Raw genomic sequence first — 22,909 nt, forward strand, 5'->3', positions numbered from 1 at the left:
AAGTATGGGATGCTGCCTTCCTATATTGGTCCTTCTGGCTCAGGATTGTCTGCCCTCACTGGCAGCAGCAGCTGTCTAGGATTTTAGGCAGGGGTCTTTGCCAGCTCTACCTGGAGAAGCTGTTGAATCTTGGCAATCACCTTTCTTTAGCGTTTCCACCACACCAGCTTCTGTTGCCGGTATGAAGCTGAATGACGTGGCCCAGGGAGAGAGGGAAAAATAGTGGAAGTGAACAGCTGGCTTCGCAAATGGTGTAAACAGGAATGGTTTGGATTCTTAGATCACGGACTGCAGTTTCTTGAAGATGGACTTCTGGCAAGCGATGGGCTGCACCTCACAACGGTTGGGAGGAATGTTTTTGCCAAAAATCTCAGAAACCTCATCAGGAGGGCTTTAAACTGACTAATGTGGGGGAGGGAGACAGTGCTCCTGAAGGTAGGAGTCTATCAATTGATGAAGATGATCATCCAAATGTCATAGACCAAATGGAGCAAACAGCACGCAGACCTAGTGGTGGGAGGAAAAAATCCTTAAATAAGAGTCACGGGGGAATGATTAATGGACTTCAATGTCTATACACTAATGCACAAAGCATGGGAAATAAGCAAGATGAGCTTGAGCTCTTGGTACAGCAAACTAAATATGACATAATAGGCATCACTGAAACCTGGTGGGATAAGTCCCACGATTGGAATGTAATAATGGAGGGATACAATCTATTTCAGAGAAACAGACCAGACAAGAAAGGAGGAGGAGTGGCATTATATGTCAGGGATGTGTATACCTGTGAAGAGATCCAAGATTTAGAACCTCAAAGCCAAAGTGAGAGCATTTGGGTCAAAATTAAGGGAGAGAAGAATAACTGTGACCTCATTGTGGGAGTTTACTATAGACCCCCAAGCCAAACGGAGGACATAGATGATGCCTTCCTGGAACAGATGGCCAAGCATGCAAAAGGAAGGGAGATAGTAGTAATGGGGGACTTCAATTACCCGGATATTTGTTGGATGTCAAACTCAGCCAAGAGCATAAGGTCAAACAGATTCCTCACTGGCCTTGCAGACAACTTCATTGTCCAGAAAGTGGGAGAAGCAACAAGAGGAACAGCCATTTTAGATCTGGTCCTAACCAATGTTGATGACCTGATTAGTGGGGTAGAAGTGGAAGGATCATTAGGCACAAGTGATCATGCTCTTCTGAAGTTTACTATACAGCGGAAAGGAGCAGCCAAGCATACTAGGACTCAATTTCTTGACTTTAAGAAAGCCGACTTCATAAAACTTAGGGAAGTGCTGGGTGAGATCCCATGGACAGTAATACTAAAAGGAAAGGGAGTTCATGATGGCTGGGAGTTTGTTAAGAGGGAGATAGTAAAAGCACAACTTCAGGCAAAACCAATGAGACGGAAATATGGAAGGTGCCTAAAGAAGCCAGGGTGGCTATCTAAAGAACTTTTAACTGAGTTAAGATTAAAAAAGGATGTGTACAAAAAATGGGAAAGGGGGAAACCACCAAAGAGGAACTCAAACAAATAGCCAGCACATGTAGACACAAAGTCAGAAAAGCTAAAGCACAGAATGAACTCAGGCTTGCTAGAGAGGTTAAAAACAACAAAAAAGGCTTTTATGGGTGTGTTCGTAGCAAAAGGAAGAACAAAGAAACAGTGGGATCACTCAGAGGAGATGGTGAAATGCAAACAGGGGACACAGAAAGGGCTGAACTCCTCAATGCCTTCTTTGCCTCAGTCTTCTCCGATAAATGCCTGACCTGAAGAATTTGGAGCAAATGATTCAGCAGAGGAAACACAGCCCAGAATAACTAAGGAGATAGTACAAGAATACTTGGCTAGTTTAGATGTATTCAAGTCTCCAGGGCCAGATGAACTGCATCCAAGAGTATTAAAAGAACTGGCAGATGTGATCTCAGAACCACTGGCAGTTATCTTTGAGAATTCCTGGAGAACAGGCGAAGTCCCGGCAGACTGGAGGAGGGCAAATGTTGTCCCTATTTTCAAAAAGGGGGAAAGAGAGGACCCAAATAATTACCACCCAGTCAGTCTGACATCAATACCAGGGAAGATTCTGGAGCAGATCATTAACCAAACAGTCTGTGAGCACCTAGAAAGGAATGCTGTGATCACCAATAGTCAGCATGGATTTCTGAAGAACAAGTCATGTCAGACTAACCTGATCTCATTTTCTGACAGAATTACAAGCCTGGTAGATGAAGGGAACGCAGTGGATGTAGCCTACCTTGATTTCAGCAAGGCATTTGACAAGGTGCCCCATGATATTCTTGTAAAGAAGCTGGTAAAATGCGGTCTTGACTATGCTACCACTCAGTGGATTTGTAACTGGCTGACTGACCGAACCCAAAGGGTGCTCATCAATGGTTCCTCTTCATCCTGGAGAAGAGTGACTAGTGGGGTGCCACAGGGTTCTGTCTTGGGCCCGGTCTTATTCAACATCTTTATCAACGACTTGGATGATGGACTCAAGGGCATCCTGATCAAATTTGCAGATGACACCAAACTGGGAGGGGTGGCTAACACCCCAGAGGACAGGATCACACTTCAAAACGATCTTGACAGATTAGAGAACTGGGCAAAAACAAACAAGATGAATTGTAAAGTATTGCACTTGGGCAAAAAAAATGAGAGGCACAAATACAAGATGGGTGACACCTGGCTTGAGAGCAGTACATGTGAAAAGGATCTAGGAGTCTTGGTTGACCACAAACTTGACATGAGCCAACAGTGTGACGCGGCAGCTAAAAAAGCCAATGCAATTCTGGGCTGCATCAATAGGAGTATAGCATCTAGATCAAGGGAAGTAATAGTGCCACTGTATTCTGCTCTGGTCAGACCTCACCTGGAGTACTGTGTCCAGTTCTGGGCACCACAGTTCAAGAAGGACACTGACAAACTGGAACGTGTCCAGAGGAGGGCAACCAAAATGGTCAAAGGCCTGGAAACGATGCCTTATGAGGAACGGCTAAGGGAGCTGGACATGTTTAGCCTGGAGAAGAGGAGGTTAAGGGGTGATATGATAGCCATGTTCAAATATATAAAAGGACATAGAGGAGGAAGAAAGGTTGTTTTCTGCTGCTCCAGAGAAGCGGACACGGAGCAATGGATCCAAACTACAAGAAAGAAGATTCCACCTAAACATTAGGAAGAACTTCCTGACAGTAAGAGCTGTTCAACAGTGGAATTTGCTGCCAAGGAGTGTGGTGGAGTCTCCTTCTTTGGAGGTCTTTAAGCAGAGGCTTGACAACCATATGTCAGGAGTGCTCTGATGGTGTTTCCTGCTTGGCAGGGGGTTGGACTCGATGGCCCTTGTGGTCTCTTCCAACTCTATGATTCTATGATTCTATTCTATGATTCTATGAATGGAGTTGTTGTCAACTTGCAGATTAAGGACAGAGCTCCCTAATATAATAATAATAATAATAATAATAATAATAATAATAATAATAATAATTTTTATTTGTACCCAGCCCTCCCTGGCCAGAGCCGGGCTCAGGGTGGCTAACACCAGTAAAATTACAATAAAAACATAATGGGGGGGGGGAACAATTTAAAATACAGGTTAAAATGCAATTTAAAATGCAGTCTTATTTTAAAAGTAGCCCATGGATCAAAACCGTAAGGGGAGGGAAAACATAAGGGTCAGACTGAGTCCAAACCAAAGGCCAGGTGGAACAGCTCTGTCTTGTAGGCCCTGCGGAAAGATGTCAAGTCCCGCAGGGCCCTAGTTTCTTGTGACAGAGCGTTTCACCAAGTTGGGGCCAGTACTGAAAAGGCCCTGGCCCTAGTTGAGACCTTGCGACTTGGGACCTCCAAAGTGTTATCATTTGTGGACCTTAAGGTCCTCCATGGGGCATACCAGGAGAGGCGGTCCCGTAGGTACATGGGTCCATATTTTTGTATGCCTGATACATATAGAACATGCCAAGATCTGCAGTCCCTGAGGTCTTTGGAGGAGAAGCAGGAGCTGCTGCTGTGGAGGGGATGCGCTTCCTTGCAGCTGTATGGCTTCCCAACTGCAGCAGCCACCAGGCTATAAAAAGCACTTTCTGCTGACGGAGATGCATGACATCATGAAACGAGAGGGCGGGAGAGGCAGAGCCCCGGACAGTGACTGAAGATTTGCATGAAAATGTGAAGCAGTCTTTAACATCTGTGGACCTTTTTGCAATGCTGTGGACCTTTTTGCAAGTGCCTCTATGTCCGACAAACATAACGGAGGCGGACAAAGCCTCCACATTTAGAAGCAGTATACTTCTGATTCTCAGATACAGGACAAGAAAGATGCATCTGGCTGGTAACAAGGCAAAGAGTGGCCCCATGCGGAAGGGAGTTCCACAAAACACGGCCCACAAAACTTAACACAGCACAAGTGGATAGAAGGTCCCGGGTGAGCGACAACAATATCATAGACAGATATCAAAGCAAGGGAATCATTTCTATAAGCAAGCAAAACAAGTAAAACTGCTCCAACCAAAAGAGAACAGGATAGACTTAGCCAGAGAGGTGGATCACACAAAACAAGATACTTTTGTCTGTCAAAGGCTGGTGGGATAAAGGGGCATTTTCAGATGCATTGGCTGCACATCTCAAATTGGAGATCAGACCTGGCAATGGCTTTTTAAAGAAATGCCCCTCCTCTAAAAATCCTCCTGCCTGGACAGCTTATCGGCCCCTCAGGAGAAATGTATAGGGAAGACAATCCCCCTGGGTCCTTCACCCCAACAGCATCTTCTTTGACTCCTTCATGCAAATGTTCCCTTGACGGCTCCACCCCTCCACGATGCAAGTTTTCTGTGCACAGACAGAAGGCTCTGCTGACCCTGTCCTGGCATGCATCCACCCCACTGAGAGAGAGAGTGTGGGGCAGGGAGGGTTGTTCCTGCCATAGCAAAGTACTCTGGAGCTCCCTTGTATTGCAGACTGGGCTGGCTGCTAGCCTCTGCCTCTGCCTCCTCCTCTTTCCCTCTCGCTCTCAAGCACTGAAAACCTGCTTTGGCACAAGACACTCCAGCTTGCCTGCTGCGCCAGCCACTTGCTCTGAGCCCCACCTTCTTCTCTCTGCTGCAGGGATGCAGGTGACCTTGAGAAGGTCGAGAGGAGACTCCAGAACTGCAGAGGCAGCTCAGATAGGAAGGCAGGCAGAGAGGGAGGGATGGAATGGGATGAGCTGCCCCCACAGAAACCTCGCTTAGAGCTTGGGGTGAGAATTTGGGGTGGCGGGGGGGGGGGAGAGACTTCTGGAAGGCAAAGTTGGTGGTGAGAGCTATATGTCAATGTAGAAATAGTCTATCCTTTCCTAGCGCTGCCTTTCTTTAAAAAAAGAGGTGTCACTGGCCACTCCCTTCCAAGGGAAAACTCCCTCTTTAGCAATAGATCAGAAGAAATGGCAATCTGGGGGAAACCCGAATTGCCGTTTGTTCCAAATGAGCACTAAAGAGCCGTTTTCACTGGGGGAAAGCAGTGGGAGAAGAGGAAATGTAGACGAGCCCCCACATTGTACATTTAACGCACTGTGATACCGCTTTAAACACCCAAGGAATTTTGGGAGCTGTCGTTTGTTAAAGGATGCAACCTCTGGGCCTTTCAAGTTAAGAGAAAAGGCAAGGAAAAATTGATATCATAGAGATTTATAAACTTATGCATAGCCTGAAGAAAATGGATAGAGAAAAGTTGTTTTCCCTCTCTCATAACACGAGAACTTGTGGACATCCAATGAAGCTGAATGTGGGAAGATTCAGGACAGGTAAAAGGAAGTGGGGGTGGTGATTACTGGGTTGTTGTTTTTATTTTGATTATATATTTTGTGGTTTTATATTTTGATTTTGTTCTGCGAACCGCCCTGAGACCTCCGGGTATAGGTAAGGTAAAGGTAAAGGTACCCCTGCCCGTACGGGCCAGTCGTGTCCGACTCTAGGGTTGTGTGCTCATCTCGCTCTAGAGGCCGTGAGCCGGTGCCGTCCGAAGACACTTCCAGGTCACGTGGCCAGCGTGACGAAGCTGCAGCTGGCAAGCCAGCACCAGCGCAGCACACGGAAACACCGTTTACCTTCCCGCTATAAAGCAGTCCCTATTTATCTACTTGCACTTAAGAGTGCTTTCGAACTGCTAGGTGGGCAGGAGCTGGGACCGAACGACGGGAGCTCACCCCACCCCGGGGATTCGAACCGCCGACCATAGATCGGCAAGTCCTAGGCACTGAGGTTTTACCCACAGCGCCACCCGTGTCCCTCCGGGTATAGGGCGGTATATAAATTCAATATCTAACCAACCATCAACAAACAACTATGGAGCTCGGTCCCATAGGAGGCAGTGATGGCCACCAACCTAAATGGCTTTAAAAGAGAATAAGACAAATTCATGGCAGAGAGGACTATCAATGGCTTCTGGCAGGATGGCTCCTCCTCTGTATGTGGAGGCAGAGATACTTCTGAATACCAGTTGCTGGAAACCACAGCGGGGCAGGGTACCCTTATGCTCAGGTCCTGCTTGTGGGTTTCCCATTGGGAACAGGATGCTGTGAGAACAGGACGCTGGACTGGATGGGCCTGTGGTCTCATCCTGCAGCCTCTTCTGACGTTCTAATGTCCAGCTTTTGTCATGGTGCCCCTCCACACACAGCAATGCTGCGGAACTTATGGGCGGTCCAGTATAAGTCCACCACTAAAGCACTCTCGTTGCATCAATTACGTGTTGCAGAAAACACCTGCAAAAGTTCTACCAGTCTGAAGGGTCCCCAATAATCCTTTTGAACCCCCTTCCCCTGAAACAGGCAATACATTCGGCTGCTTTCTACTTACCGAGGTGTCTTCAGAGCAGGATGCAATGACATTTTCAATAAAAGGGTTCCACTTGATGTCGAGCACGTTCCCCTGATGGCCGCACACTTTGGGGTAGTTTGGTTCAATCCGGCCAGTCTGCAAAAACAGAGCAAGAATTTGGAATCAGCAACTTTTCAACAATTCAAGTACAAATGTTTCAAGACCGCCGCCTGCCGTTAACAGAGAGTCATCTGTGACCCAAATAAGGCACTGGAAGTTCTCGGTTTAGAAGCATTTATGTTGTCGTTATTACTGGGGTCTCATCCAGACGATGTGCCTCAAGTCTGGAAATGTTTAAAGTCCTGTGTCTGAGCGGGCTCTTTTTCGGTCATTTCCACAAAGTCTGGGTGAGGTTGTTGGGTTGGCTGAGGCACAAACAAGGTCACGGTGAAAGGAGTGGCCGGATTGTGATTTGGAAGAGGTGGTCTTCTTGCAAGGATAGGGCTGCTTTGAAGTTCAGTCAATGTCAAGAGCTTCAAAGGTTCGCTGGAGATAGTGGCAGACTTGCAGGTAATTTCTACTGTGTGCCAGGGATCCTGTTTTGACACTGCTTCACTGGGAGGCTCATTTAATGCGGCTCCCCTTTCATCGCTTCACATCTCACTGCTTCAAAGTTCCCTAGCTCCCCTCGTCCAGGGATGGGCGCCTTGCCATCTATAAATACACAGAAGTGTGCTGTTCTGAGAGAGCAGACAGGCAGGAAGATGAAACCAGACCAGGTGGGTGGATGGAAGGGGGGAAGGATTCTGAATAGTCTCTCCCCTCCCGGAGACACCACATGACTTCCCACAATTCTCCTTTTTGAAAAATAAAAACAAAACCCTCCCTCTAGCCAGTGCCGGTTTTACGTATAAGCTAAACAAGCTATAGCTTAGGGCCCCACTCTCTTGGGGCCCCTAAAAAAATGTAAAGGAAAAAAACACACCTGGATGTACATTTCCAAAATATAAGGTAGAAAACAATAAAATAAAATTTCAGTTCAACAATTACTTTGATAAAATACATATTTTGTTATGTGCAAATGGCTTTAGATACCTATTAGGTCCATAAATTACCATATAGCGTATATTCAACACAAAAAACAGTGCCAATTTGTTGTTGACAAAGGACAGGTGGACATATAAAGGACCCCATTACCTTCAGTAGCTTAGGGCCTCATCAAACCTAAATCTGGCCCTGCCTCTAGCACAGGGATGGGAAAGCCTTGTGGACCCAAGGGCCACATTCCGTACTAGGCAACCTTCTGGGGGGGGCGCATGGCGGTTGTGGGTGGGACCAGAGGCAAAAGTGGGTGGAGCAACTGATGTCTATGTTACCTTTGTGTCATAAGCCAGTTTCTAGACACGCTGTTAGCCCCTCATCCTTCCAGGCAAGCAAGGGGAACCCTCAGAAGTCAAGGGCAAATTCCAGCCAGGCAAAAGCACTTGCGGAAAGTGTGACATGAGGCTGGTGAGGGGTAAGGCCTGCAAAGAGGGGGTGTGGCTTGGGAAAATTTGGAGGGCCAGGTGGAGAGCTCTGGGGGCATTTTGCTCCCTGGCCTGATATTCCCCACCCTGCTGCTGTTGCAGCACAGATGCATATTCTCCCCTAAGACAGCTAGACTTTGTTTTATTCACTGCATTCATATCCCACCTTTTCCTCCAAGGAGTTAAAGGTGGCTTCTCCTCATTTCATCTGCACAACAACCCTGTAAGGTAGGCTAGCCTGAGGGATGGCTGTGGCTGGCCCCCAAGGACTCCAGGGCCAAGTGGGGATTAGGACCCTGGTCTCCAGGGTCCTAGTCCGATGCTCTAACCACTACGCCACACTGCCTCTTGCAACCACAAAATGGGCTACACCTAGCCAGCGGCAGATGCTCGAGCTCCCTGGAAATGTATAATGAGGGGCTTGCTGTGCATTAAGATAAACCTCTTGAAGCTGCCAGCCCAGTTGGTGACAGCAGTGGTGCAGTGGCCAGGTATTAAATGAGGAAGCTATTCTGGAGCAAGGAGCATGGGGAATACTCTCTCCTCCCCAGCATTGCATGGCTCTCTCTCCCTCCTATTTATTGTCCCATCCAGTCCCATCGCAATGCTTCTGACTTCCATTTGTGAAGGTGAGGGAGGGAAGCCTCTCCTCCCACCCCCACCCCCCGCTGAGATTGTGGGACACTGGGGCATCTGGAAGATTTAATCCACTTGCAGAACTAAATTCTGCTCTTCTTCAGGGCTCGGGTCCTCAAATCTCCCTACAGAAGCAAGCCAGAGAGAACAATTCCTCTTCTCACAATGGCCAACCAGATGCATGAATGGAAAGTCCCCAAACAGGACAAATTCCCACTCTTGGAATACCATCAACTGGTATTCAGAAGCATCACTGCTTCCAACAGTGGAGGGAGAACATAGCCATCCTGGCTAACAGGTAAAGGTAAAGACCCCTGACCGTTAGGTCCAGTCGCGGACGACTCTGGGATTGCAACTCTCATCTCGCTTTATTGGCCGAGGGAGCCAGCGTACAGCTTCCGGTTCATGTGGCCAGCATGACTAAGCCGCTTCTGGAGGACCAGAGCAGGGCACAGAAATGCCGTTTACCTTCCCGCCAGGGTGGTACCGATTTATCTACTTGCACTTTGACGTGCTTTTGAACTGCTAGGTTGGCAGGAGCAGGGACCGAGGAACGGGAGCTCACCCCGTCGCGGGGATTCAAACCGCCGACCTTCTGATCAGCAAGCCCTAGCACCCGCGCCCCTAGTAGCCGTCAACTGCTTTCTCCTCCATGAGTTTTTATCTAATCCTCTGTTTTAAAGCCATCCAAGCTGGTGACCATCACTGCCTCCTGTGGGAGCAAATTCCATAGACATAGAATCATAGAGTCAGAAGAGACCCTGAGGATCATCTAGCCCAACCCCCTGTGATGCAGGAATATGCAGCTGTCCCATACGGGGATTGAACTTGCAACCTTGGTGTTATCAGCACCATGCTCTAACCAACTGTGTGCTGTGTGAATAAAGACTTTATTTTATCTGTCCTGAAAAGTCCTATGCAGGCTGGAGTGACAGCAATTTCAAAGCAAGCCCAAGCTTTATTTTCCAAAGCTGAGAAAGAGATATTTAATCCACATTAAACTGGATTATTTGCCTGAATCAATGTATACAGAGAAACAATTTTTGAGAGGATAGTTTAAGCAAGGTTTTAACCAGCAGAGGGTGCCATCAGGCACCCTTACAATCACCAGCTCTTTTGACAGGATATATCTGGCCACTGAACAGCTACCGTTCCTGAATCATAGCATCATGGAATCATAGGAGTTGGAAGGGACCACAAGGGTCATCTAGTCCAACCCCTGCAATGCAGGAATCTTTTGCCCAGTGTGGGACTTGAACCCACAACCCTGAAATTAAGAGTCTTATGCTGTACCGACTGAGCTATCCTGTTACATTCAAGAAAAGGTCAGTCATGTTTTCATATAATCCTGAATGACAGTCCTGTTTTTAGATTGCTTAAAAAAAATTATTTAAAAAGACAAGGGGGAAAGTCACCTGCAGGTCAAGGTCCATCGAGCCTTTCCAGGAAAGCATCTTTGCAAAAATAAGATCAGGAGAAAATCTAACCTACTGTTATTGTCTCTAGTGTGATATGCAGTCTTCGTCACCACAAAAGTCATGGATTTATCACTCTCACCAGAAAGGTGATAAACTGCCTGGAAAGGGAACCTGACCTGCTTGCAGCCACAAAACTGAATTAAGGGCTAAACTTTCAGTTAGTAAATTAGTAAATAGCTGGTTCCTCCCTTCCACCATATGCATGGAAATGGTGGGGGCCCACTGCTGTCTAAATCTTGGGGGAGCCTGGTCTTGGGAATGCATCAGCGCCATCCCTTCACCCTTGGATTTTGCTCTTGGGTATCCAAGCCTAGTCACAAAGAATCAAACATGAGTTTCACCAGCAAGCCTAAGAAACCAGGTAAGCTGGAATGAAGAGAAGAAATGTGCGATTGCCTTTCTTAAGCTGCATGGGAATGCAGCCTTTTCAACCAGCTTACAGATGTGGGAAATGCAAAAGCCTTACACAGATCAGAAAAGCCTTGCAGCTAGATCAGTCCAGTGGACCAACTAGTCCAGCATCTTCTCACAGTGGCCAGCCAGATGCCCCTGATTGGATGCAGGACCTGAGCGCAACATCCACTCTCCCAATTGTTGTTCCCCATTATTTGGTATTTAGAGGTAGAGTGTCCCTGGGCATGGAGGTTCTTCTATCACAAGAGACTGCCTTAAGGTCTAGCCCAGCATCCCGTTCTCACAGTGGTCAACCAGACATGATATTGGGAAACATGCAAGCAGGCCCTGAGTGCAACAGCAACTCTCCCCTCCTGCAGCTTCCGGCAACTGGTGTTCAGAAGCATTACTGCCAGTTTCCAGCCTTGCTGGTGAAAAGAGAGAGAGGCTGACGGCTGGCCTCATTTTTCACTCTAGTGCAGGCATAGGCAAACTCCGGCCCTCCAGATGTTTGGGACTACAATTCCCATCATCCCTAGCTAATAGGACCAGTGGTCAGGGATGATGGGAATTGTAGTCCCAGACATCTGGAGGGCTGGAGTTTGCCTATGCCTGCTCTAGTGCAGGAAAATGCAGCAGAGCCCAGCAAAGGCTAAAACAGTTGCTAGCTGAGCATGTCTGCGCTTTTCATTCTCTGCACCCCTTCCCACTCCCTTCCCCTAAAATGAGGCATTCAAGGTCACACAGGAGGACATGCCTGGCAGATGGGGGAGCAGAGATAAGGGGCGAGAGATTAGCCTGTCTACCATGTGGCCTGTCAGGTCTGCTGCCAAGCAACCTAAATACAAGCTCTGGCCAAGAGGGCCCCCAACCTCTTGAAAATGCTCGTTTCTCTCAGAGATGTTTTGGTTTGGGAGTCACTCCAGAATGACAAGGACAGGCCGGTGTGGACACCACGGGTCCCCAAGGGTGCAGTGGACATGAGACATTGGCTCCCTGGTGCAGAATTCAGCTTGCTTTTAAAGGATTAAACAAGTTCCTTTGACTGCATCGTTGCAGGAAAACATTTGGCAATATTTCCGTGACCTTCTTTCCCCTCTGTTGCTCACTCCCTTAACAAGCTAATTCCATTTTATTAGGGGGTAGAGATGATGACCCATGAATGGAAGCCCCATGAGAGAAAACCAAGCACTTTGTATTGAAGTTTGCTTATTAATTTAATACTAGAACTTGCAGACATCCAGTGATGATGATGCATGCTGGGAGATTTCAGGGTCCTTCTTTATGCAGCGCATGGCTAAACGATGGAACTCACTCCCAGAGGAAGAAGCGATGGCCACTAACCTAAATGGCTTTACAGGAAGATTAGATAAATGCAAGGAAGAGAGGGCTGTCCATGGCTGCTAGCCAGGATGGTTATATTCTCTGCTTCCATGATCAGATGCAGCAATGCTTTTCAACACCCGTTGCTGGAAACTTCAGGAGGGGAGAGACCTCTTGCGCTCACATTCTGCTTGTGGGTTTCGCACAGACGTTTGGTTGGCCACTGTGAGAACAGGATGCTGGACGAGATGGGCTACTTTTCTTATGTTCTTATGATTGCTTAAGGATAGAGGAAATGATCTTCTACTGAATAGATCCTTTGGTACATCAGCTCAGCATTGTCTACCATGTAGTTTCTGTGCTGACTAGCAGTGGGATTTAGTCAGAGATCTCCCACTTTCAGCATGCAAAGCAGATGCTCTGCAGTCATTCATCATTTGTCTTGTAGTTAGTACGCCGCTTTTAGACTGCAGCATTGTATATTTGGATGCTCTGATCCCTGATTCAAACACCAGAGTCTCCTGCAAGCCTCTTTCCTGCAGTACCAGATCGGTAGGGCCAGAGGGAACCTTTGCCGGAAAGCAGCAAACCATCGCCACCTGGCTTCCAGCAGCCCTGAAATTCTGCACATTATTTTCCAGACATCCACTGGGCTCCAAGTGCAGCTGCAAAGGGGGGAGACCTTTTTGATCTTTCATGACTGCTGTCCATCAGAAAGGAGAGCAGCAGCCTACATCCATCTGTTCCTTCCCTCCCGCTTCTCAAGATGCTCTGCAGCTGCCTTGCTACTGCCTTGGAAGGAAGCTTTACTGCAGAGCCTGGCAAAGGGACACAGGAGGAAGTAGTTGACTGAGGAGTCTAAGCTTCTCCTTGCAGAGAGCAGCAGAATCAGGGCCAAAGAAAACACAAAGGGATCCTCCAGGCTAGTTTACTGGGTATCCAACCTGGTTTGCCTGTACAAAGCTTATGAAGAGGTGTATATTGGACATTCATTCTGATCCATCTTCTTGTTAATAATTCCTTCACCCCACACTTTCCAGTGCATTTATTTCCCTGTCCCCTTCCGAACCACAGATAGTCCTTAAAAAACAAAAGTGGGTTTGTTGCATCAGGCTGCAAATGGGGGCAATCAGGCAAGCTTCTTGGCCTAGATGACCAGCCCTTTAGCTCCCCCCGGGATGGGACAACCCTGACAAGTGGGCAGGACCCCAACCTGTCAAGTGTAGAGAAAAGCAGCTCAGCAAATTTTCTTTCTTTTTTTTTTTAAAAAAAATAATTTTTATTGAAGTTTTAAACAACAAAAGAGGGAAAAAAAACAACACACACAAAAAACAATACAAAACTCAACAATAAAAAACAAAAAACATAGCAATTAAAAACAAACTCTCTTTTCCATTTCCAATTTTAAATTACTTATTTTCTGGACTTCCTCATACCTCCCTCTTTTGTATTCCAATCCACATTATTTGTCCAGCATTTTCTTTTCCACTTTTTTAATCCCAATCTTTAATTTAATAAAGTGTTAAAATATATAACTTCAACTTTTTTAAACCTAATTCTTGATCTTAATATCATATAACGTTAACATTTTCCTTTTTAATATCAAATTTCCATTTCTTTAAACATCTTTAATCTTGATCTTTAATCTTAATCTATCATTAACTTTAACCTGTGCAGCTGGAAACCACTTACTTTCAGTCCAACATCCCTTTAACATTCCTTAATTTTGCAATGTTTCTGAAGATAGTCTTTGAATTTCTTCCAGTCTTCCTCCATCGACTCTTCTCCCTGGTCGCGGATTCTACCAGTCATTTCCGCCAATTCCATATAGTCCATAAGTTTCATCTGCCATTCCTCCAGTGTGGGAAGTTCTTGTGTCTTCCAATACTTTGCGATGAGTATTCTTGCTGCTGTTGTTGCATACATAAAGAAAGTTCTATCCTTTTTTAACACCATTTGGCCGGCTATACCCAGGAGAAAGGCCTCTGGTTTCTTAGGGAAGGTATACTTAAATACCTTTTTTAATTCATTATATATCATTTCCCAGAAAGCCTTAATCTTTGGGCACGTCCACCAAAGGTGAAAAAATGTACCTTCAGTTTCTTTACATTTCCAACATTTGTTATCGGGCAAGTGATAGATTTTGCAAGCTTGACTGGGGTTATGTACCACCTGTATATCATTTTCATAATATTCTCTCTTAAGGCATTACATGCCATAAATTTCATACCTGTGGTCCATAACTGTTCCCAGTCAGCAAACATAATGTTATGTCCAACGTCCTGTGCCCATTTAATCATAGCCGATTTTACCGTTTCATCTTGTGTATTCCATTTCAGCAGCAAGTTATACATTCTTGACAAATTCTTAGTCTTGGGTTCTAACAATTCTGTTTCTAATTTGGATCTTTACACCTGGAAGCCAATTTTCCTGTCCAGCAGCTCAGCAAATTTTCAGCCAAGGTTGGCTGTGTACAGCATAGATTGGTTGCTGTCTACGACATCATTCCATTCCGGGGAATGTTTCTGAAGCAGTTTGTGCCCATTTAAAAATGCTGGTCGTGCTTTCAGACAGAATAAGTAAAGAGAACAAATGTATATCTAAATGAATAAAATATTGTGTGGTATTCAGACTAAACAGCAGGCAATGGAAACTGAAGCTCATGGAACATGGCCCCTGCCTCCCCCCAGCTGTAGAGTGGCCGAGGGCGCGTGCAGTCAGTGTGGGGGCTGCCGCTCTCGTGCGCCATCCATACGGATGTCCGCACTGGCTGCCGTGTGTGTGCACTCCATACAGGATGCCGCACATGCACAGTCTGTACGGGATGCCGCACATGCACAGTCTGTACAGGATGCCACACATGCACAGTCCATATGGGTTGCCACTCGCGCAGCAGCCCGTACGGTCACCATGCAAGCGGCAGCCCATATGGATGGCGTGCATGAGCAGCAGCCTGTACGGACTGTGCATGTGTGGCATCCTGTACGGAGTGCACGGGCTGCCGCACATGCGCAGTCCATATGGATGTCACATGTGCATCACCGGGCAGTTCGTCCCACCCCTCGGCGTCCCGCCCCGGGTGCCAGAGAGGGTTCCTCCACCACTGCTTATGGGCTCCCCATTGAGGCACCCGGCCGGCACTGTGGGAAAAAGATGCTGGACTGGATGGCCCCCAGAGGCCTGATCGAGCAGGGATCTTCCTATGTTCTGTTTCTCTTCTCCTATTCTCTTAGGGCCATAGCAGCAACGGAAGGAGGCCAATGGCAGCAGGCGACGGAAACTGAAGCTCATGGAACATATCAGGCTGACTTCCTTGGCACACCCAGGAGGAATCGCTTTGGACCATTTCGTGCAGAACAAGCCCTTTGATTGTGCAGGCGCTACAGAGACAGCGCGAGAAGGAAAGAGGGTGTGTCTTCACTAGCCACAACCCCTTGCTGCATTTCAGACCATTTTTATTTCTTGCTTTCCTGGACGTGCAGTTCTTCCTCTTGGAATGTCAAGCTGGGTTGGTGTTTGTGTGTGATGAAAATTCATCAGCAAACTTCTCCCAATGTGCATGTTTTGTGCAATTTGGACGGATGCACACATTTTTTGCAAAGGCAAAGGATTGCCTCCTAATATAATGCAACTTTGCATGCTATTTCCATGAATATATGCATTTCTTGCTTATGTGCTTTACATATACACACCTTTAAACACCATGGTTGGCTAGAGAACTCTGTTGCAAAATTTGGAGAAGTTCAAATTTGGAACTTTGCTTTCAAGTTTAAAATATCCCCCTGGATGCTTTGGGCTGGAACTCCCATCCATCTGGGGCTGATAGGAATTGTAGCACCAAACATCTGGCAGGCACCAAGTTGACGAAGAGCACTTTAGCTTTTCAAAAAGGCTTTAAAATCATTTTCCCCCCTGGAATTTAGTGATTGAGGGGAGCAGTGTATGTAAAACATCTTCTAAACTTGTAGCCTCTTTTTCTATGGAGCTACAGCAGCGATAGGAGATAGAGCTTCATTTCTTCAGCAGCTGTGCTGGGAACAATTGGCCTTTGTCAAATTACAGGAATGGCTCCAGCAGGAAGAGCAGAGGAAGAGCCTTCCTCGCCCTACGGGAAAGGTCATGCCCATCCCAGCACAACGGAGTGGTATCCCTGCCCCCCCCCCCGGAAACCCACTTGGCCAGCCTGACACAGCCAGAGGCCCAAGGCTCTGGATCACATGACATCTCAGGCAGATCATAGAACTATAGAATTGGAAGGGACCCTGAGGGTCATCTAGTCCAACCCCCTGCAATGCAGGTAAGGTAAAGGTAAAGGGACCCCTGACCATTAGGTCCAGTCATGGCCGACTCTGGGGTTGCGGCGCTCATCTCGCTTTATTGGCCGAGGGAGCCGGCGTACAGCTTCCAGGTCATGTGGCCAGCATGACTAAGCTACTTCTGGCGAATCAGAGCAGCTCAAGGAAATGCCGTTTACCTTCCTGCCGGAAGGTATTTATCTACTTGCACTTTGACGCGCTTTCGAACTGCTAGGTTGGCAGGAGCAGGGACCGAGCAACGGGAGCTCACTCCATCATGGGGATTTGAACCGCCGACCACCCTAGGTTCTTTGGTTTAACCCACAGCGCCACCTGCGTCCGCAATGCAGGAATCACAGCTAAAGAATCCTTGACAGATGACCACCTAATCTCTACCTAAAAACCTCTGACTAAGGAGAGTCCACCTCCTTCCGAGGTCATCCATTCCACCGCTGAGCAGCTTTCACCCTCTGGAAATTCTTCCGAATGTTTAGTCGGAATCTTTTTTCCTTGTCATTTGAATCTGTTGGCTTGGATCTTCTCTTTTGGAGAAGCAGAAAACAAGCTTCTGTGTATCTGAAGATGGCTATCATGTCGCCTCTTAGGAGGAGGAGGAGAATCTCATGTAAAATCAAGCAAACTCTGTTGGCTCTAACTTCTACCCAGGCTTCTTGGAGAAGCTGAGTCGGTGGATTGTGCTTCCTCTCTTTGAGTCTGCGAGAGAACGTGAGCTGGCGAGGGTGCTGTGTTGGAGAAGGAATTGGAGAGGGTGGTGCCCACGGCCACTCCCCAAATTCCAAATGTGACCTTGGGGCCAAAGACATTAGTGACCCCCTGTAAGGCATGCTGACCTTCCCATACATGGTTTGCAGCATAACGCGTGATCCCATTAATTACCATTATGCTTCTTCAGTGATGGTTTGTACACCACATTGACCACAGGTTAGGGTTCCCCCCTCCCTTTGTATGGGAAAGAGACTAAAACGGTTAAAAACAAAATGCTCTCACTTAGCAGCCAGGTTTTCTTCTTCTTCTCTTTCTTTCCATAATGACAACCATTCTGGGTACCCACTCCATCCGTCTAAATGCTAAATGTTGCTATGGAAACCCTCATTGGACGCACACAAAATTATCTTTGACATCACTTGGCGCAGACAAGCCATACCTTGCGAAGTTAAAGCAATCCTCCTCTCTTACCCAGATGGCACATTTTACACACTACAAAATGTGGTCAAAAAATGCCCCTCTGCCTCCAGCTCCTAGCGCTGAGCTGCTTGCGTGGGCGGACGTCAATCATCCAAATGGATCCCCACTTGTCAGTCATTCAGCCTACATGCTCAAGGCAGACCCTGTTTCTCTTTGCATGCTACTGCCCAAAATATCCTAATTTCCCCAGTCCTTCTCGCCTTTGACAGCCTGGATAGCTCTGTTGCTTAGAGAGTAGTGCTGAAAAGGTTGCAGGTTCGATCCCCATTCAGGACAGCTGCATATTCATGAGAGCCAGTGTGGTGTAGTGGTTAAGAGCGGTGGTCTCGTAATCTGGGGAACCGGGTTCGCGTCTCCGCTCCTCCACATGCAGCTGCTGGGTGACCTTGGGCCAGTCACACTTCTCTGAAGTCTCTCAGCCCCACTCACCTCACAGAGTGTTTGTTGTGGGGGAGGAAGGGAAAGGAGAACGTTAGCTGCTTTGAGACTTTGTTTTTCTTATCTGTGAGACTAAAGAAGAACTGCCTCACCTTTCAGCGGTGACATGACTCACAGAATCATGGACTTGGAAGGGAGCTGAAGGGGCATCTAGTCTGACCCCCCCGCAATTCAGTAACCACGGCTAACAGACTCGTTTCGGTTTGTCTGGCCTTCTGACATGGGGGTCAACTGACATATTCCACTTTGCTTTTGCAGTCAGAAGGGCAAGAGTAGCACTTGCTGCTTGAATGCCATGCGTAAAGCAGCTTGTATCATGCTAGTGTGGCATAGTGGTTAGAGTGTTAGACTGAGGTTCAAATCCCCACTCAGCCATGAAGCTTGCTGGGTGACTTTGGGCCAATCACTGCCTCTCAGCGTAGCCTACCTCACAGGGCCGTTGTGGGATTAAATGAGGAAGGGAAGAACCACGTATGCTATCTTGAGTTCCTTGGAGGAGAAAGGTGGGTTATAAAATGCATTTTTTTTAAAAAAACTGTTTTAAAAGTGAGATACGGAATGTTCGAGACTGGAAGGGGGGCACACGACTTCTTCGTTGCACCAAATTTGACTCAGCTTGCTGCAAATATAATCCCATCTGGGTGTGTTATTAATAGCACTGCCTACACATTAAAACAGGATGGAAGAGGTCAAACAGTCCACAGAGAGTACATAGATAATTGCAGGATCCTTTCAAATCTCTCCATGGCTCCAAAATGCTGATTCCAGGATCTGAATTTGTGGGGCAATTAAGACCTTCAGGGCACGTGAGCCAAGCAGTGAACCAACGTGTCTCTGAAAAGAGGGGCTGGAGGTTTTGTTCAGAGGCAAGCAGCAAGCATGTTAAAGCTGATAGGATACACATCAGAAACAGAGGCAGCTTATTTATACAGAGACCACCAGTTCATCTAGCTATGTAATGTCCACGCTGACTAGACATGTGGCTGCCCAGGATTTCAGGGAGGGGACACTCCCAGGTTCAGTCCCTGAGATGCTGTTGGGGATTGGTCCTGGGACCTTCTGCAAGCAAAGCAGCTGACCTGCCTCTCAGCAACAGCCCTTCCCTCCCTCCTATTTCCCCCACCACGATGGAACGTAATTAGCTCGCCTCAAGCCAAGAACATAGCCTGCACGCAAAGCCATCTCTTCTCCAGTGACTCAGCTGGGCACCAGTAGAACACTTTCCACCATTAGACTTTCCTGGTGTTAACCACAAAATGAAAATTCAAGCATGAAGCTAGGGTTGCCATATTTCAAAAAGTTACGCCAGGACACCTTGAAAGTTGTTGAGCTCTTTTTAGGAAGACCCCAAAATTGCTGAGTCTTTTTAAGGAAAACCTGAAATTATTTGGCTTTTTATTTTTACAGAAATATGATTTTTGAATTGACTTGCCTAAGATACAGGACAAAGCGCCACCTTTCAGAAATTCTCCCTGGACGTCACTTCAGCCTTTGAAATCATGGTAATGTCCAGGATGTAAGGCAACCCTGATGAAGCCATCGAACAAATAAACACATCAAGGAAGGACTTGTACAATCGACGGCTATTATCATGCCTCTTTTGACTGGCTGTCCTGCTACAAAGGAATTACCTGCATCTATTATGACATCTGAGCTGGTGTCTATAATGTCTTAAGACTGGAAAGGTGCTGGCATTATGGACTCCTCTGGTCCTGTGACTTCTGAGGAGATAGAAAGGTCAAAGGCTGAATCAAAAGAAACATTCTTCTCCAGGTATGAGAAGCCCTCTAAATCTGTGGCATCTGGCTGATGCCTGTGAAAACAGGATACTGGATTGTCATGGATGCTTTAGCTGAGATTCCTGCATTGCAGGGGGTTGGACTAGATGACCCTTGGGATCCCTTCCAACTCTACAATACTACGGTTCTAAGTGTTTACAAGCACTGCTCCAGAATCCCTAAATGGTACACTTTCTGGGAATGTAGCCTAGAACCAAACTCTGCATTGGGGCAACAAATTGCACAGTGAACCTATAGTTTGCTTTTAAAGCGAAGGGCCGACAAGTTTGGTTCTTTTGTGTTTGGATCCCTATGGAGATCTGCATGAGCATTGTGTGATGTCGTCTCCATGTACAAATAGTCAAAGATGCTTGCTCAGTGTGTCCAGTCAAGCGCCTTCATTAACCCAGTCCACATCAACCCCCCGGAGATGATATTGGCAAGCGTGAAAAAATGCATTTCAGCCAACAGGTGATTAGGAAAAAAATTATGCTCCTAAACCAGAGATGTGGGACATCTTGATGATCAAGATGGATGCTCTGTTCTGACCACAAGGGGTTAACAACAAAAGATGCTAAAGTGCTATATTAATGACTCTGGATTTGAGATTCAGTGGCAAAGAGACAGGAGAGTCACTCCCGATTGCAGCTCATGTACCTTGTTTTTGGAATATTAATCGGAATCAAGCTGCGTCTCACAATTAGAACGCTGATTGTACTTCCCTCCATCTGTAGTCAACCCAATTAAAGACGGCAGCTAAGGAAGAGGTTCATTGGGGGAGCTAATTGGGGGGAATGAAATGGGCCTTTATTCTTAGGAAATGGAGGGGGCACTGCCGAGCTTGAGGGGGCACCCTGCTTATACTTCCCTGCCACTGCTGCCCCCACCTTGCTGCCCTGCCAGAAATCTCAAGTTACGAGATCTCAATGAGTACACTGCCTCTCTCTAATTTCAGTGCCACCATCAGAAGACAGAACAGTGACTTCTGGTTGTTTAGCCTTCTCTTAGGGAAGATGGTGTCTTGAGTTCCCACTGGATAATTTCACTGAGGTGTCTTTTCCATCTGATTCTAGGCAAAGGATCCAAATCTCAGGTGGCAGGGATGACCACCAATCTAGTTGGCTTTAGAAGAGGATTGGATAAATTCGTGGAGGAGAGGGTTATCAATGGCTACTTGCCAGGATGCCAACGCTCTATCTCCAAAGTTGGAGGTAACAATGCTTCTGACTACCAGTTGCTGGAAACCACAGGAGGGGAGAGAGGGCTCTTGTGCTCGAATCCTGCTTCCTGGTTTCCCACAAGTCCCTGCTTGACCGCCATGAGAACAGGATGCTGGACGAGATGGGCCACTGGTCCAATCCTGCAGACTCTTCTTGTGTTCTAATGAAATCCCTCTGGGCTTAAACAGTTACAACCCAGGAGAGTATTTTCTTCTCATACATCCTTTACTCCTTGGGAAATTCACAGCGAATGTCTTCTCATGCTCTTAGCCGAAGCACTTGTCTGATCTGCTTTGTTTTAGCCCAGCACTCCACGATGGTACAACCCTGAGCCAGGTGCAAAAAGGCTTACAGATAGAATTAAAGAACAGGGATGCCTCCTAGCACTTTCTGTACAGGAGAAGTCTCTTTTGCTGATCAGAACTGAACTGAGCTCATACCCTTTAAGACAGAACTCCACTCCTGTTCGCCCCTAATTTCAGCAGTCTAATACAGGTGAGCAAATTTGTTTCCTTATTGCTGCTGTTGGGCAGTTGAGACTCACTGAGCATTCAACCGGAATTGGGCTGTGTACACTTTACTAACCTAACATGCAGACAGGCCATTCTTTTCCTCAATTCAGATCAAAGCTGGGGGGTTTCGGGGTGGGGAAAACATGAAAACAGAGCATTTTATAAGAAAGGACAGGATAGATACAAGGTAGATATGGACTGCAGCTAATGTAATGCTAATTCACTTCCCAAACCAGTGGTGGGAGCGCCATGGATGCTGGTAAATGGGGATGCACACAGTGCTTTCTTTGCAGGGAGATGAGATGACACCGACTATTTCATCAGCATTCGTTCTGGTCTGCTTGCGGGGCAGGTTAGATGAGGTTGCATCAAAGCAAGTGCCATTCCACACTTCGCTGCACAGTTTTGCATCACTTTCCCAAATGCCAATTGGAGGGAGGGGGAGTCAGGTTTGTTGCAGGAAATCTCTGCAGGGTTAAACTATGGAACTCACTTCTGCAGGAAGCAGTGGTGGCTAGCAACTTGGATGGCTTCAAAAGAGGATTGCACAGATTCATGGAAAAGACTTTCAGTGGCTATTGGCCATGATGGCTATGCTCTGCCTCCTGAATGCTTCTGAATACCAGTTGCCGGAAACCTTGTTGTTGTTGTTGTTGTTTAGTCATTTAGTCGTGTCCAACTCTTCGTGACCCCATGGACCAGAGCACGCTAGGACTCCTGTCTTCCACTGCCTCCCGCAGTTTGGTCAAACTCATGCTGGTAGCTTCGAGAACACTATCCAACCATCTTGTCCTCTGTCGTCCCCTTCTCCTTGTGCCCTCCATCTTTCCCAACATCAGGGTCTTTTCCAGGGAGTCTTCTCTTCTCATGAGGTGGCCAAAGTATTGGAGTCTCAGCTTCAGGATCTGTCCTTCCAGTGAGCACTCAGGGCTGATTTCCTTAAGAATGGATAGGTTTGATCTTCTTGCAGTCCATGGGACTCTCAATGGTCTCCTCCAGCACCATAATTCAAAAGCATCAATTCTTCGGTGATCAGCCTTCTTTATGGTCCAGCACCACCACCAACAACAACCAACAACAATTTATTATTTCTACCCTGCCCATCCGACTGGGTTTCCCCAGCCACTCTGGGCAGCTTCCAACAGAAGGTTAAAAATACATTAAAACATCAGTTTTAACAACTTCCCTAAACAGGGCTGTGCTCAGATCCTGCTTGTGGGTTTCCCACAGGCAAATTTGGTTGGCCACTGTGAGAACAGGATGTTGGACTAATTGGGCTCCCTTTGACCTGACCCAGCAGGCTTCTCTTACATTC

General features: G+C 47.0%; 1 protein-coding gene and 1 long non-coding RNA gene across 2 annotated transcripts in view; one reads left to right on the forward strand and one right to left on the reverse strand.

Moving 5' to 3' along the window:
* CORO2B (coronin 2B) overlaps positions 1 to 22,909 on the reverse strand; it is a 94,285-nt gene that overhangs the window by 23,432 nt on the left and 47,944 nt on the right. The window contains exon 3 of the mRNA XM_080982186.1: positions 6,829 to 6,945. Coding sequence (XP_080838312.1) covers positions 6,829 to 6,945 — 117 coding nt within the window. The remainder of the gene's footprint in view (positions 1 to 6,828; positions 6,946 to 22,909) is intronic.
* LOC308463692 lies at positions 19,550 to 21,567 on the forward strand. The gene is made up of 3 exons (XR_013979694.1): positions 19,550 to 19,857; positions 20,936 to 21,073; positions 21,385 to 21,567. It is a non-coding gene; the product is annotated as an uncharacterized lncRNA (long non-coding RNA).

This window comes from Podarcis pityusensis, assembly GCF_964106645.2.
Source record: "Podarcis pityusensis genome assembly, chromosome: 14".
NCBI classification, from domain to species: domain Eukaryota; kingdom Metazoa; phylum Chordata; class Lepidosauria; order Squamata; family Lacertidae; genus Podarcis; species Podarcis pityusensis.